Source organism: Gorilla gorilla, chromosome 7, assembly GCF_029281585.2.
Source record: "Gorilla gorilla gorilla isolate KB3781 chromosome 7, NHGRI_mGorGor1-v2.1_pri, whole genome shotgun sequence".
Taxonomy (NCBI): domain Eukaryota; kingdom Metazoa; phylum Chordata; class Mammalia; order Primates; family Hominidae; genus Gorilla; species Gorilla gorilla.
The window spans coordinates 28679075-28696016 of NC_073231.2; the positions used below are offsets into that span (position 1 = coordinate 28679075).

Genomic DNA, 16942 nt, shown 5'->3' on the forward strand with positions numbered 1-16942 from the left:
GGAGGAGACATCTTTCCCACATAGTGATTCCAAATCTTTTACGTAAACACCCACAAGTGGAATTGCTGGGTCCATCCATTAAGCTCTGGCAAATGCACGTATCTATAATACTCTTATAAAAATACAGAACTAACACTCAGAAAAGTTCTTCATGCTTCTCCTGAGTCACCTCCTCTCAAAATCTGTCCTGGGAAGTTTTTTTTTGTTTGTTTTTTGTTTTTTGCCATAGATTACATTTGTCCATTCTGGAAATTTTTAACACAAGAATCACGCTACATGTACTCTTTTGTGTAAGACTTTTAAAATTTAGCATACTGATATTGAGAGTCATTCATGCTGCTGCATTTATCAGAAGTTTGCTTTCTTTATTTTCTTGCAGTATTCTGTTGAATAAATATACTGCAGTTCATTCATCCACTCTCCTATTGATAGACATGTGGGCTGTTTTCAGTGTTTGGCTATCATTAGTAAAGCTTCTATGAGTATTCATGTACAGCCTTTTTATAAACATATGTTTTTATTTCTCTTTGGTAAACACCAAGGAGTGATATTCCTGAGTCACAGGATATGTATATGTTTAGATTTATAGAAATCTGACAGATTCTTTTCCAAGGTGTTTGTCAAATTTTAGTAACTACCAGCAATGTATGAGAATACTACCTGCTGTATGTATTCTTCATCATTTTATAATGTCACTTTAAAAAATTTTAGCTATACTAGTTGTAATATTTAACTATTATTAAATGTTATGTTTCCTGTTGAAAACTTTTTTATGTGCTTATTTGATCATTTGTATATCTTTTTAATCTTTAAATATTTACCCATTTTTATTGGATTGTTTGTCCTGTTATTATTGAGTTCGAGGAGATTTTTTTTTTCCTCACTCTGTCATCTAGGCTGGAGTGGAGTGGCACCATCTTGGCTCACTGCAACCTCTGCCTCCTGGGCTCAATTGATTCTTGTACCTCAGCCTCCCCAGTAGCTGGGACTGCAGGCATCCACCACCATGACTGGCAAATTTTTTGTATTTTAGTAGAGATGGGGTTTCACCATGTTGGCCAGGCTGGTCTTGAACTCCTAAGCTCAGGTAATTCACCCGCCTTGGCTTCCCATAGTGATAGGATTACAGGCATGAGCCACTGTATAATTTGGAGACCAGCCCTTAGTCAAATATAGTTCTCGTTATGTTTGTTCCTGTCTGTGACCTTTTAATTCATTTTTAAAAATTGTGTCTTTTAACAAGTAAAAATTTATAATTTTAAATAAATTTTAATTTATCAGTTTCTTTCTTTATGGTCATCATTTTCTAGGACCTAAGAAAAATTGCCTAACTGCAAATCACAAATATGTTATATGTTTGCTTCTAAGCTCTTCATAGTTTTAGCTTTTAGTTTTGGTCTGTTATGACCTTAAATTTGTGTGTGTGCATATGCGTGTGAGTGTGTGTGTGTGTGTGTGTGTGTGTGTAATTTGCTGGAGAAGTCAATATTCTTGTTTTTCCATATTTATAGGCAATTATTCCAGTCCATTTTGATGAATTGTCTTTCTGGGGCTATTGGATTACTTTGGCACCTTCGGCCAAAATCAAATGACTATTTCTTGGCTCTCTATTCTATCTTATTCATCTATTTACAGTCTGTAAGCCATGGCCATACTGCCTTGATTACTGCAGCTTTTTAGTATACTTTGAAGGCACAATGTGTAACTCTTCTAATCAGAATTGTTTATTTATTCTAGGTCCTTTGCATTTCTGTATAAAACTTAGAGTCACCCTGGCAATTTCTATTAAAAGGTCCGCTGGAATTTTATTGAATTTCATTTTAACTTATTGACTCTATAGATAAGTTTGGAGAGAACTGACATCTCAGTAGTGTGGAGTATTCACATTGTAACTCATCTACTTTAATGTTTGTTAACATCTTTTAAAGTTTTCAATGTGGAGCTCTCACCTGTCTTGTTAAATTTATTTCTTTATATTTACTATTTGTGGTGGTTATATAAGCTGAATTGTTTTTACTATTTCATTTTTCTATGATTTGTGTCTATAATATAAAAGCAAAATGGATTATTTTATTTAGGCTTTGGATTTGAGAAGCATTAGTAAATGAATTTATTGATTGTTTTGTAGAGTACTTAGAAATCTTCTAGGAAATTTACCATCTTGTCATCTGAAAATACTGATAGTTTTGTCTTCCTCTCTGATTATTATTTCTTTTATTTTTATACTTTATTTTATGACAATGGCTAGGACCTTCATTACAATTTTACCAGAATGAGTGAGGGCAGACTTACACTTTTCCTGATCTTAAAGGGAAAGTGTTCAGTATTAAATGATTAATATGACAGTACCTGTAGATTTGTCATTGATATACTTTATCAAATTAAAGTTCCTTGAAAAGTTTGCTGCAAGTATTCTGTCTGAATCCATTGAAATGTCCATATGGCAGTGTACACTGATTTTTGTTCATTATACCTTATATATTATTTTATAATAAATTATTTTATTTAATTTGCCAATATCTTATTAAGGGTTTTTGAAATTATGTTACTGATGGCTATTCTGTGTTTTTAGTTTTTGCAATAGATTTGTCAAATTTTGATGATAGATTATGTTGCGCTTCTGAGTTGGGAAATATTCTCTCCTATATTTTCTTAAAAAAGTTATTTTCAAAGTGTTTGACAGAATTTACAAATGAAACTTCATGTGCCTTGAGCATATTTGTGTGTATGTGTAGGAAAGAGGTTTTATAACCAATTCAAGTTTACTTATAAGGGGTTATTCAAAGTTTCTATTTTATCATGCATCAGTTTTAAATTACAGTTTTCAAAAAAAATGTCTATTTCACTTAAGTTGCCCCCTTTTTTTGGCATAAAGTGTTTCATAATATTATCTTATAATTTTTAAAAATGTAATAATCTATTTAGTGATAACTCTTTTTAAATTTCTATTATTGGTAATTTGGGTTCTTCTTATATGATCGATCTAAAAGGGACTATCAATTGTCGACCTTTTATTTATTTAGTTATTTTTATTTTTTGTTTTTGTTTTTGAGACAGAGTCCTACTGTATTTCCCAGGCTGGAGTGCAGTGGTGCAATCATGGCTATTGCAGCCTCAACCTCCCAGTCTCTAGGCATCCTCCCACCTCATCCTCCTGAGTATCTGAGACTGAAGCCATGTGCCACCATGCCTAGCTAGTTTTTTAAAAACCTTTTTGTAAAGATGGGTTTTCGCCCTGTTGCCCAGGCTGGCCTCGAACTCCAGGCCTCAAGCAATTCTCCTGCCTTGGCCTCCCAAAGTGTCAGGATTACAAGAGTGAGCCATCATACCTGACCTGATTTTTCTTTAGCTTTGTGAATAATTGTAATTGGTTGTCTATTTATTTCACTGATCTCTTTTATCGTTTGTATTATTTTCTTTATTATTCTTATTGAGTGTTTATTTTTCTCTGGTTATAGAAATATTTAATATTTTCTAAGTATTTAAAATATTGAAGTCATAGCATTTCTCTCAAGTCTTCATTTAGATACATCTCAAAAGTCTTGATTTTTTTATTATCATTCATTTCAAAATATTTTATTTCTTCTGGGATTTCTTCTTTGAGTCATGAATTATTTTAGAGCATGTTATTTAATTACCAATGTTTGGATTTGTTTGATTTTTTAAAATGTATCTTTGGGCCAATCATTTGTGTATTTTGCAGTTTGTTATCTGATATTAACACAGCTATTCCAGCCTTATGTTTACTATATAAATAAGATACTATTCTTTTATTCATTTCCTTTCAACATATCTGTGTCTTTACATTTAAGATGTATCTTTTGTAAGATGGAAATTAGTTTGGTCCTGATTTTTAATGCCTTCTAATAATCTCTGATTTTTAATAGGAATGTTAACATTAACATTGAATGTTAATGTTATTGTTTTTTAATAGGTTAACATTTAATGTTAATGTTACCATTCCTATTAACATTACATTAAATGTTATGATTGGCATGGTTGGAATTATTTCATTTATGTTTATCTCCTCTGTTACTATCCTTTTTCCTTTGATCTTTGGCTTACTTTATTTTTCACTTTCCCTGCTGGCTTCTTATTAATCTCTTAACTTTGTAACAATGACTCTCTACATTAGATTTAATTTTCATTTTAGAGATTGCAGAATATATTTACAATTAATCATTAAGTTACAGTTAATGTCATGTCATTTTATGTGAAATGTAAAAACATTGCAATAAGTTCATTTACAGACACTCCTTATTTGCGAAAAGTTGCCATATATATATATACACATATATATACACATATATGTGTGTGTATATATATGTATGTATGTGTGTGTGTGTATATATATATATATCCCATGATGCATGACTATAATTTTGGCTTTAAACATTTATATGTATCTTATGTGAAAATAGGTTTTAGTTTATTCATTTATCACTTCTTATCTCTCCCTTTTTGTTACAGGTTCAGTTTTTTTCATGTGTTACAATTTCATTGAGACTAAAGAACTTTTACCAATTTTTGTAGCATAGATCTGTGGCAAAAATTCACTTCAGTTTTATTTTATCTGCAAGTCTCTGTCTTCCTTCTTGAAGGCTATTTTTGCTGCATATAAAATTCTGGGTTCGCCAATTTTCTGTAAGCTCCACCTTCTGGGTTCACGCCATTCTCCTGCCTCAGTCTCCCGAGTAGCTGGGACTACAGGCACCCGCCACCACGCCCAGCTAATTTTTGGTATTTTTAGTGGAGACGGGGTTTCGCCATGTTAGCCAGGATAGTCTCGATCTCCTGATCTCGTGATCCACCCGCCTCAGCCTCCCAAAGTGTTCCGATTACAGGCTGAGCCACTATGCCCAGCCGATTTTCTGTATTTTTTTAAGAAAAGATGATGACTGATGATGTTCTCTCTTCTGGCTCAAATAGTCTCTAATGGAATGTTAATTGTTGTATAAATTTCTGTTCCCCAGTATGTGTTGTGTTGTTTTTCTCTTGCTGGTTTTGAGATTTTGTCTTTATTTCTGATACTCTGCAATCCGACGGTGATGTGCAAAGGTGTGACTTTCTTCACGTAAATGCTGTTTGATGTTTGCTGAACTTCTTGAAATTATAATTCACGTCTTTCTCCAAATTGGGTTCCTTTTTTGCTACTACTTTTCCATTTTTTTTTTCTGATACCTTTCTCCACTTTCCAGCACTCCACTTATCAGTATGTTAGTCTTTTGATGCAATCTACATAGCTCTGAAGCTCTTTTTTTTCTGTCTCTTTTTCAGGTTAGATAATTTCTATTAATCTCTCATTGAGTTTGTCAACTCTTTTATCAGTTTTGTTCTTATTTTAAGGATATCAAGTAAAACTTTTATCTAGGTAGTTTTTAGCTATAACATTTTCAATTTGTTTTTAAAAAATACAATTCCATTTATCTGCCACAGTTCTACATTTTTGCATGCATTGCAAATAACTTTCTTTTACTTTGCTAAGCATAGTTATAGTAGCTGCTTTAAAAGTCTTATCTGTAATTTCAACTTCTAGATTAACTTGAGATAAGCCTCTGCTGATCATCTTTTCTCTTGACAATAGTTCAATGTTTTATGTTTCTTCATTGTGTAAATTTGAATTATGAACTAAACAATCTGAATGTTGTGTGAAATGGACTCCAAATTCTGTTATGTTCTGCTGAAGAGTTCTCATATTTTCATTTTATTTGGAGATTAACATTGTTGGACTTAAACGGCAAATTCTGTCTTTTGGGTGGCATCAAATTTTAGTTCAGTTGTTTTATTCTTAGCATGGCTACTTTTAATCTATCCTTCACATGTCATAGTTCAGGGAAAATTCTGAATTTGAGACTGAGTTTGTTTACAGAACTGAGGATTCTCCCCGCTCTCTCATTTTTTTCCATGATTACTGTGTACATTCCTGTTACTGTGATTACTCCAAACTCTGTTATATGGCTTTTCAAATAAGAACAACTGTGGTTTTCTAGCAGAGTTTTATCCGTCCTCTATAAGGCAGACTTCAGCCTGACCTCAGGCTAAATGCTGTAAAACTGGAAACTTCATCTTATGCTGTGCCTTCTTCCCTGTTTCTCATACTGTGCCTTCTTCACCTCTCACGCTGTGCCTTCTCCCCTGAGCCTCCTTCCCTTTCCCAAAGGATGCTGACATCCCTTCAGAGTCTGCCTGCTTTTGCTCGGTACCTAGATCCTTTAGGTACTTTCTTTTTATATATTATCCAGAACTAAATATTTATACATGGAATGTCTGTCTGGTAGTAGCTTATTCAGCCATAGCAGGAATGAAATGCTATATTTAGTGCATTTTAAACATTAGTTCACCATTTATTTTTTTGACCACTCCTAATATTCCAAATACTATCTTAAAAACTGGAAGACACAAATAAATAAAAATGAAAAGTCCCTTTCCTATGGTAGTTCACAGGTAACCTTTGAAGACTGACATGAAATACATCATGGGTGAACAAATGATAATTGGTACACCAAATTGGGCATGTTTTCTATTAATGTATACCCCTTAATCTAAGAGTAATGTTCAAAATTTGGAATATTTGGAGTAAAAACAGCAGCAACAGTAACAAAAAATGAAACAAAGAACATGTAATAGCAGCCACATATATGGCCAATATAGCCTCGAATGCTTATTGTCTTCACCTGTACAGAAAAAGTTTGCTACATTTTTATTATGTAGCAAACATGAAAATGAATATCTTTTGAAGTGTGAAATATGCCTTATGAAGGGATCTCAAAATCTGCTTGATGGAGTCAGGATGTGTGTTTTGCACTGAGTTTTGAAGAACTTCTAGAAGATTCTTATGTTCAGGTTGGGATCAAGAAGCGGCCATGGGTAGTCCAAAAAGATGTTCAAGAAAAAATTATTCAGTGACAGTTGTTAAAGCACTGTAAGGCAGGCTTTATTCAGGCCCATCACTATAGATATAGAGACCACTGCAATGGTAGGGTCTTGCCATGGGGGAGAGAGATTGGGCTCAATTCCAAATACAGCATGGGTAGTGGGTAGTGTGAATTTATTATAATTAATACATATTACTTTTATCTAAATATGTAGCTGTTAGGTTACTATATATTAAGATGTACTCGCCACATATATCTTATGATGTGATGAATATAAGACATATTCATCACATATATTAATGCATGTTTTTTGCATTAATTTTGGTCTCCGATTTTTGCTTAGATAACATTTTCTCCAAGCTATTTTTAAAATACTGCTTTGCTAAAACAGCCAGAATCTATTTTCTAGCTTCTCTACAGTCTTTATGAACCATGATATTTAGGTAGAAAGGCTCTTCATATGAGTGGGCTTGATTTTGCTTTACTATTTCTAGCGGAAGAGGATCTTGCTGAGATTTGGAAGCAAACTGGACACTTCTCCATCACATTATAGGTTTTATCTGTCAGGTTTTTAGAACGAACAAATCTCACCACCTGTCTGCCCTCTTTTTCAGGGAGTTCCTAGGCTCAAATTACAGTGAAACATTCTACTCCATGAAAGGAGAAGCGTTCACCAGGCATCCTCAGATCATGGTATCTTATGGAACTTTACTGTGTCTCTTCTCTAAAAGTAGTATTTCCTGATGTGATTTTGAAACCCTGTTCTAGCTGTACAAGCTGCTCCAGAAAGTACTACATCAGAAATAAGCTCTGAATTGATTACTCTCAGTGAAAAATTATAGTATAAAAATACGATTGTGTGGACCCTAACCTCTTACTGCCTAACAAGCAAATCAATGACTGCTAATATATCTTTGCTTTTCCTAAACTGATTTCTACACACTCAATATGGTGTTAAGTCTGGGAGAGGGTAAAGCAGGACACCAAAAATATAAGGCACCTTATGAGGCTGTGATCAAGCTAAACGGATAAAATCTGAAGCTATGAAACAACTTTAAAATCTCCATTAATTGATCCTTATGTGATTCTCATCCCCTTGCCCAGTTTTTCTGACACACCAATGTTGAGGTCTTTTCTTCAACCCTCAAATGAATTTTTGTTCATTTATTATTATTATTCCATTAATTTTAATACAATCTAGATACAGATTTTATTTTTACATCCCCATTACTTTTTTCCAAAACATGTCCTCTGTAACCTTCTACCAAGAACATTACTTTTACCAAACCTATACATTTAAAAAAGTATTTCCTCCATTTAAAGCAATGGTGAACTTTTTTTGTTTTGTTTTGTTTTGAAACAGAGTCTCACTCTGTTGCCAGGCTGGAGTGCAGTGGCGCAATCTCAGCTCATTGCAACCTCCGCCTCCCAGGTTCAAGCGATTCTCCTACCTCAGCCATCCAAGTAGCTGTGACTACAGGCGCACGCCACCATGCCCAGCTAATTTTTGTATTTTTAGTAGAGGCGGGGTTTCACCATGTTGGCCAGGATGATCTCGATCTCTCCAGGCTGGAGCGCAGTGGTGCAATCTCAGCTCACTGCAACCTCCGCCTCCCAGGTTCAAGCGATTCTCCTGCCTCAGCCATCCAAGTAGCTGTGACTACAGGCGCACGCCACCATGCCCAGCTAATTTTTGTATTTTTAGTAGAGGCGGGGTTTCACCATGTTGGCCAGGATGGTCTCGATCTCTTGACCTTGTGATCCACCCGCCTTGGCCTCCCAAAGTGCTGAGATGACAGGCGTAATCTACCACGCCCAGCAGCAAATGTCAACTTCTATGAGAGCTAAGTCTTCATGCAATCTTCAAAACAGGACAAGAGGAAAACTGGGTAACATTCTTTTATGCAGGGGGTGGGTTATTTGTCAGGGTGTGAGGTCCCTGGAAGACCATAGAAAGTGTCATCCGTAGGGAGGATTTTAACACATGGAAATGATGGGAAAAATAATTACCTGATTGGACTACCATGGGCAGAGCATCAAGTAGGGAGTAATAAAGACACCAACTTGATTGAAACAGAGAGGCTGGAGAGAAAGGCTAGTTTCGTAAAAATTTTAGGGTGGATTAAAAAGTAATATTTCTAAGGAAAAGGTCACAATTCTAAAACTACTGTCATCATTAACAGACTATTAAATTTGTAGAGGAAGAATCTATACTTTGCTTTACACAAAATAATCACATAATTAAGGTAAAATGTCTCTGAAGCAGGCTCAAATATTTCTAAATGAAAGAATTTAATGAATGAATGCAGAACAAATATCAATGCAATGTGTCAAAATAAAACATTGATATATTCTGAACAGAAAATATTTAGATATTAGTATCTATATAAAATCAATATTTATACATATAGTAATAGAGTCTTCTTCTATTTCAGGATCACTGTTTTTACCAAGGATCCATAGTACACGAATATGATTCAGCTGCCAGTGTCAGTACGTGTAATGGTCTAAGGTAATGCAGAATATCTTTCTTTTTCCTTTATGAGTTTTCCTATGGACTTTCAAAGAAGTTAACTTTGTTGATTTTATCACTCCTGGTATATAGAAAAATTAATGAGAAAAAAGCTGCTGTGCATTTTTAGCAGTCTCAGCTGTAGCCTATGATTTACATTTTGACAAAGAGATGTCTAATGCATAGTCCTGAACAAGACAAGCTTTGCAGTATATGAATAAGGGATTCATATTTGGAAGATTACTGAAAATCATTTAGTCTGGCCTCTCATTTTATAGATCAGGATACTGACTGAAATTAGAAACTTTCTCCTGAATATTCCATTTGCTAGTGGTAAAATTGAGTCCGAAACCCAGGTCTTTTGAATGCTAGTTTTGTGAATTCCCATTATGCCGTAAGGCTTGACTCATGTAGCTTTTTACTAAATTGAGCTGTGTTTGCAGCCTCTTGAAAGTAAAAATTCAGAAGTAAAGCCTATAGTTCTCTGTAGATCATAGGCTCATGGACAAAGAAAGATGATGTGGAGAGGTAAAGAGGAAAAGAACAAGGAAGTTCTGTCTTTAATTACGGGAAATTTACTTGACTAGTTCTTAGTGTTTTCAAGAATGAGAACCCCTTTAATGACACAGTTACCACATATTAGTATTTTTACTTTCATATATTTACTTTCATATATATTCCATGTCATGATAGACATAGAAACTCACATAATTTTTGCAATAACTCTGAAGACTTGACAGCCGTCCACAACCACCAGTGGGACTTGCTACACTACCTGTACTCAAAGCAGATACTGGACTGTGAAACTTGTGAAAATCTAGTAAGTTGACTCTTAGAAAAAAGTATTGATTCAGTCAAAGGCCTCATATCATCACATTTCCTTACCACTGAAAGCACCCTCCTACCTGTTCATGAAGCACTGGCTTTTTGGTTTCTCTTTCTTGAAAAGACAAAGTCAATACAATGAAATAGAGTAATTATAGGCCTTGAATACACATTGTGTTCCCAATTTCTACAGGGGATTCTTCAGAATAAACGACCAAAGATACCTCATTGAACCAGTGAAATACTCAGATGAGGGAGAACATTTGGTGTTCAAATATAACCTGAGGGTGCCGTATGTTGCCAATTATTCCTGTACAGAGCTTAATTTTACCAGAAAAACTGTTCCAGGGGATAATGAATCTGAAGAAGACTCCAAAATAAAAGTGAGTACTTTATTATTATCTTTACCCCAAATGAAACACCTTTTATTTTCTTGATGATGTCTAGGGGTAAAGTATGAGTCCAGTTAGTGAAATATATGTGCTACTTTGAGTCTGGCACTTCATCTGATATTTGAAATTGGAAAACTTTTTTCTTATCTATGTAAAAAGTGTTTATTTCATAGAGTAAATCTCAGTTTGCTTCATCAGTTTCAAGAAAGGATGATTCTACAATTCTATGTATAGATTGATAACATTGGGGCTATGAGTAGTTGGAAATAATGAAATTTTCAATGTCCTAAAACCTAATCTAGAGATAGTGTCTTTCCTTTTCTTCCCTGCCATTTTTTTTTTGCAGAGTTATTGATGACAAGCTATGTTCTCCCCTTTTTATCATTCAAATGTTTTAATGGTTAAGGATGATTAAGGATAAAACAAGTTCAGTTTTTGGTGTGATGGTTGTATAAAAGTAGTCCTTGGAGCTTTAGGCTTTTCTATACAACTAATCCATATCCCCTTAAATTCCCAGTGGATGTTGGCCTGTAAGCTACATGGTTGTTTTTCTTCTTCTTATGTCCATGATTTGTATAGTGTCTGACACATACTGTATGCCTAATGGATGTGTCCTGATTGAATAAATCAACAAATAAATGATTACTTAGTCCATAGAAAAAGATTTAGCCAAATCTTTGAACAATTTACCTCTGTTTTGTCCTCAGAGAATATGTACATACCTCAGCACATGCACACTGAAAGCTGAATACTTAGAAGAATTTCCTGGTATTGGTGTTTTATAGACATAAAAGATTGGCCAGGCATGTTGGCTCATGCCTGTAATCCCAACACTTTGGGAGGCTGAGGCGGGCCGATCATCTGAGGTCAGAATTCGAGACCAGCCTGACCAACATGGTGAAACCCCGTCTCTATTAAAAATACAAAATTTGGCCAGGCAGTAGTGGTGTGCGCCTGTAATCCCAGCTACTTCGGAGGCTGAGGCAGAAGAATACCTTGAACCCAGGAGGTGGAAGGTTGCGGTGAGCCAAGATTGCACCACTGCACTCGACTCTGGGCGACAGAGTGAGACCCTGTCTCAAAAGAAAAATAAATAAAAATAAATTTAAAAAAAAGATCTATGATTAGCAAAATTTATACATGTTTGCTTGGAATTGAGACTACTGAAAATTAGAAAGTTGGGAAGCAGGGGAAGGAGTACAAGAAATGCAGTCAGTCCTGTTGGTCCATGCTATGTTTTAACTCTCAGTTACAGATGGATGTTTTTCACGTGAGCTTACTAATGAAACACTTACTCAGTAAATGAAAAAAAAAAGAAAAAACCTGAATGTTAAAGTATGTGTTATGATTATTTACAACTCTTATTTGACCTGAAAGCCTAAACAAAGCATTAGGAAAAAGAGCTAATGCATGCTAGGCTTAATACCTAGGTGATGGGGTTGATAGGTGCAGCAAACCACCATGGCACATGCTCACCCATGTAACAAACCTACACATCCTGCACATGTACCTCGGAAATTAAAAAATAAAATTAAATTTAAAAAAAGAAAAGAAAAAAAGAACAAATAGAAAATACTAAAATCCGATGTATAGGACCCAATGTTTAATCATATAGATCTCATTTAGATAAATTCATACAATTTTTATATATTCATATGCCTCCCTATTTTGTATCAATATCAACATTTCTTACCTTGAAAATACTAGGATTTTTTTTCCAACTTAAAGGGTTAAGATAAAAAGTGTTAACCATACTTCAACTGAATTTTCCCTAAATTTACAGGGCATCCATGATGAAAAGTATGTTGAATTGTTCATTGTTGCTGATGATACTGTGGTAAGTTTTCAATAGAACATTTCTCTCTTTGTTCTTCCTTTTGGAACTTGTAGTTATCATTCTAGCATAGAGAGAAAGGTATTCTAATCAGAGTTCCATTCTAGGCTCAAAGTCCTATTTTTAGCTTCCCAAAACAGACTTACATAAGAGATTATGGGGTCCTTTGCCACAATAGCAGACTGACCCAAAATAGAACACCCCTCCCCATTAAGAACATATGGAAATGCTGAATGACATACAAAAAGTTGAAAATATTTTAGCAACCTGTTGTTAAGCTCAAAAGAAAAAGTGGAAAATCTCCAAGTACTAAAAATGAAGAAGAAAATCTCTATCAGAACAGTGAGTAAAATTTAAAGGCTTGGTGACCCCGCTATACAGAATACAAAAAGAGGCAATTGTAATGTAATTGAATGTAAACCCCTGAGAAGCAAAATACTGAAATTTGGAAATGAGACCTCTGCATTATTCTCAGAGCCATAAAGGGCTGCCCATCTCAGAAAAGGGAACTAGAAACGCTCCACAGAAACTGCAAGAGATAAGGGAAATTTTCTGTCTGCCTATAGACATGAGCAGGTAAAATGTTACACATGGGAAAACAAATCTCCTGTCTGTGTTATGCACAGATGTGGGACATGATATTATATATTTCTTCAGATGCAGCATTGCCAAGCAAATTTTTTAATATAAAAACTTATTAGAGAACTGCTAAACTGCTGGAAGTCAAGTCAAAAATGCCCTAAAGTAACTCTTCAATAATCCAGGATAAAATGAACCACATGAGGAAGAGTCAATCAACTTAAAAAAAAGGAAAATAAGCTCACCCGGAACTGTAAATCATCCAGTGATATTTCAGACTGTGCTGTGACATTAAATGTTTTAAAGTTATTAAAGATGTAAAGATGAATTAAAATGACACTGAAATAACTAGAAAAGACTGGACAAAACAGCAGGCATACTTGAAAAACTACCCGTTTTAACATTTATAAAAGGAAAACGTATATACCCTTGAAAAAATTAAACAGAAGATTAGACACATGTGAAGAAAGAATTAGTGAACTAGAGAATGGAGGATATAGAGAAACCACCATTTCTCCAGAGAAATAAAAAGTTGGAAACTGTAAAAGAGAACATAAGAGACATTAATTCAGAATATAAAGCTTATAAAGAGTGAATGGGAATGATTGGATGACAGATGACAAATGAGAGACAATTCTTGAGAATTTTCCAGAAGGAAAGGAATAAGCAAATCAGATAACATTGTAGAAAAATTTCTGAATATCAAAGACAAAGAAAAAATCTTTTAAAATCAACTGTAAGAAACAGACAGATCGCCTATAAGTAAATCACAAACAGAGCATACGTTTTAAACAACAGAAGATACAGTTTCTAGAAAGTAAGTTCAAACAGCTAATGCAAAATGTTATAAAATTTAAATTGAGTACTAAAGTATCAGGCAAGGATAATATATTCGGAGAAAGAAATCATACTTAAAATGTTCTATGGAATTTTAGATTAGGAATGTAAAGGTAGTCACAATTTTACACTGCGTAAGTAAAGTGTGAGTATTAAAACTTTAATTGTAATCACTATGAACCTAGCAATTAGAATGTAAATATCCCAAAAGAGTAGAGGGAAATAGATGGATTTGAAAATAAAAAAAAAGACCAATCCAACAGAAAGCCTCAAAGAAAATACACACTTGCACACATACACCTACAGTCATGCACCACATAACAATGTTTTGGTCAACAATAGACCACATATATGAAAGTGGTTCCATTAGATGATAACAAAGCAGAAAAATTCCTATAGCCTAGTGACATTGTAGCCATCATAACATTACAGCACAATGCTTCATTCATGTGTCTGCGGTGATGCTGGTGTAAACAAACCTACTGCATTGCCAGTTGTATGAAAGTACAGCACATACAATTATGTATGGTACACAATACTTGATAATAATAAAAAGCAACTATGTTACTGGTTTATATATTCACTATATTATACTTTTTATTGTTATTTTATAGTGTACTCTTATTGATATATTTAAAAAGTTAACTGTAAAATAGCTTAGGCGAGTCTTTCAGGACTTATTCCAGAAGAAGGCATTGTTATCAGAGGAGGCAGCAGCTGTATGTATGTAATTGCCCCTAAAGACCTTCAGTGGGACAAGATACGGAGGTGAAGACAATGATAGTGATGATCCTGATTTTGTGTAGGTTTAGGCTAATGTGTGTGGTTTTTGTTTTAGCTTTTAACAAAAAAAGTTTGAAAAGTAAAAATAAATAAAAAACAGAAAAAGTTTACAGAATAGAGATATAAAGAAAAAATATTTTTGTACAGCTATAGAATGTGTTTGATTTTAAACTGTTGTCTAAAAAAATCAAAAGTTTAAAAATTTTTAAAGTTTATAAAGTAAAAATGTTACAGTATGCTAAGGTTAATTTATTATTAAATAAATAAAAATATACTTGTGTAAATATAGTATAGCCAAGTATAGAGTGTTTACAAAGTCAACTGTAGGGTATAGTAATGTCCTAGGCCTTTACATTCACTCACCATTCATTCATTGATTCGTCCAGAGAAACCTCCAGGCCTACAAGCTCCATTCATGGTAAGTTCCCTAAGGAAGTGTACCAGGTTTTTTTTTTTTTTTTTGTCATGTATACCATTTTTTATTGTACTTTTTCTATGTTTACATACACAAAAAGCATTATGTTACAATTGCCTACAATATTCAGTATAGTAACATGCTCTACAGGTTTGCAGCCTAGGAACAATAGGCTATACCATATGGTTTAACTGTGTTGTAGGTTATAACATTTAGGTTTGTGTACGTATGCTTTATGATGTTTGCACAAAGAAGAAATCACCTAAGAATTCATTTCTCAGAATATATTCCCATTGTCAAGCAATGTATAACTATATTACATATATACATACACACAGAATAGTAAATACAAAAACAGAAAAAAAAATGTGAAAGTAATTCCAAATGTGTCAGAAATTAGAGTAAATATAACAATTACATCTGCCTGTTAGAAGTTAGAAAGTCTCAAATTGAATATAGAAAAAGGACATTATGACATTTACAAGAAATATACCTAAACTTCTCGAGACCTAAAAAATCTCAAAACTAGTTTCTTCTCTCCAAAAATATATCTTATGATTTTAATAGTATATAAAAGAGAATTTATGATTTAAAAAGTTATTTGAGATAAATTGGGGAATTAATCAGAAAAAGAGCACCAAAAGGATACAAAATATGAAAACACCTAACAACAAAGTATAAAAAGATAACAAAAAAAAACAGGGTTGCCAGAGAAAGTAGGGTATTTTTTAGCTCTTCTCCGTCAGAAAATGTTAGGTCAAGAGGAAAAGCTTCAGCCAAAATGGACAAGATTTGAACCACATAAATGTAAGTTTGATTTAACCAACTGATATACTACCTTGCATTTTAAAAAAAGAATATGTGTTTTTTTCATGTACAAATAACATATTTGAAAAAATTAAGTGGGTATCTGGCCACAAAGAAAATACATAGAAATAGCAAAGAGATATCATAAGATCACTGTTTTCTTTTTTACCACAACCCAATTAGAAGTTATAACAGAAATTGTTAAATTAAACCACTAAAAGACCATTCGTTTGGAAACTGAAAGTACAATATATTTCCAAATATTAATTGTCTAAAAAATCAAATCTGAAATTATGGACTATTTATAACTGACCATAAAAAATAGTAAAGTAAAATTTATTAGATACAGGTAGCACACTAGTATTTAGAAAGACATTTGTCAATTTAAACAGTTTTATTAAGAAAAAAGAAAGAAAATAAATGGACTAAGAGTCCAACTAGAGAGATTAGAAAACAAAACAGTATAAATCCAAAGAAGGTATAAAGAAGAAAGTAATTTTAGCAATGAGAAAAATCAATAAAACCACCAAGCAAAACAAAAAAAATACCACAATGGAGTAGTTCAACAGAGCCAAGTACTAGTTCTTTGAAAACATTAATGAAATAGACAAGCTTCTGACAATGCTGATTAAAAAATATAGAAATATATGTACAATTAGAAGACAAAATATAAATAAAATTAAAGTTACACTTTATTAAAAATATATGAAGAACTATGTGCCAATAAATTTATAAACAGATGTAGTAAAATGCTATCAAGCTGACTCAACGATAGGAAACCCCAAAAAGATTTACAGCAGATTTGAAAAATTACATAAGTAGTCCACAACCTATCAGCAAATAAAGACACCAGGAGCCTCAGATTCGTTTAGTGGCAAATTTTACCAAAGTTTGTTATAAACAAACAACCTTTGTTTAACAAAGATAAATAACCTTATCTTTTACAAACTGTTCCACAGAATAGGAAAAGAGGAAAAAATCCCACATTTTATAAGTTTATTATAACCTTTGTATTATTTATCTACCACTGTGTAATCAACTACTCAAAACCTGGTAGGTAATCAATGACTCATGCAGCTGCAG

General features: G+C 33.5%; 1 protein-coding gene across 1 annotated transcript in view; it reads left to right on the forward strand.

Annotated features, from left to right (window-relative positions):
- ADAM7 (ADAM metallopeptidase domain 7) overlaps window positions 1-16942 on the forward strand; it is a 68600-nt gene that overhangs the window by 15440 nt on the left and 36218 nt on the right. Inside the window, exons 4-7 of the mRNA XM_063708994.1 lie at window positions 7490-7568; window positions 9311-9387; window positions 10406-10595; window positions 12388-12441. Of these exons, the coding sequence (XP_063565064.1) occupies window positions 7490-7568; window positions 9311-9387; window positions 10406-10595; window positions 12388-12441 (400 nt within the window). The remainder of the gene's footprint in view (window positions 1-7489; window positions 7569-9310; window positions 9388-10405; window positions 10596-12387; window positions 12442-16942) is intronic.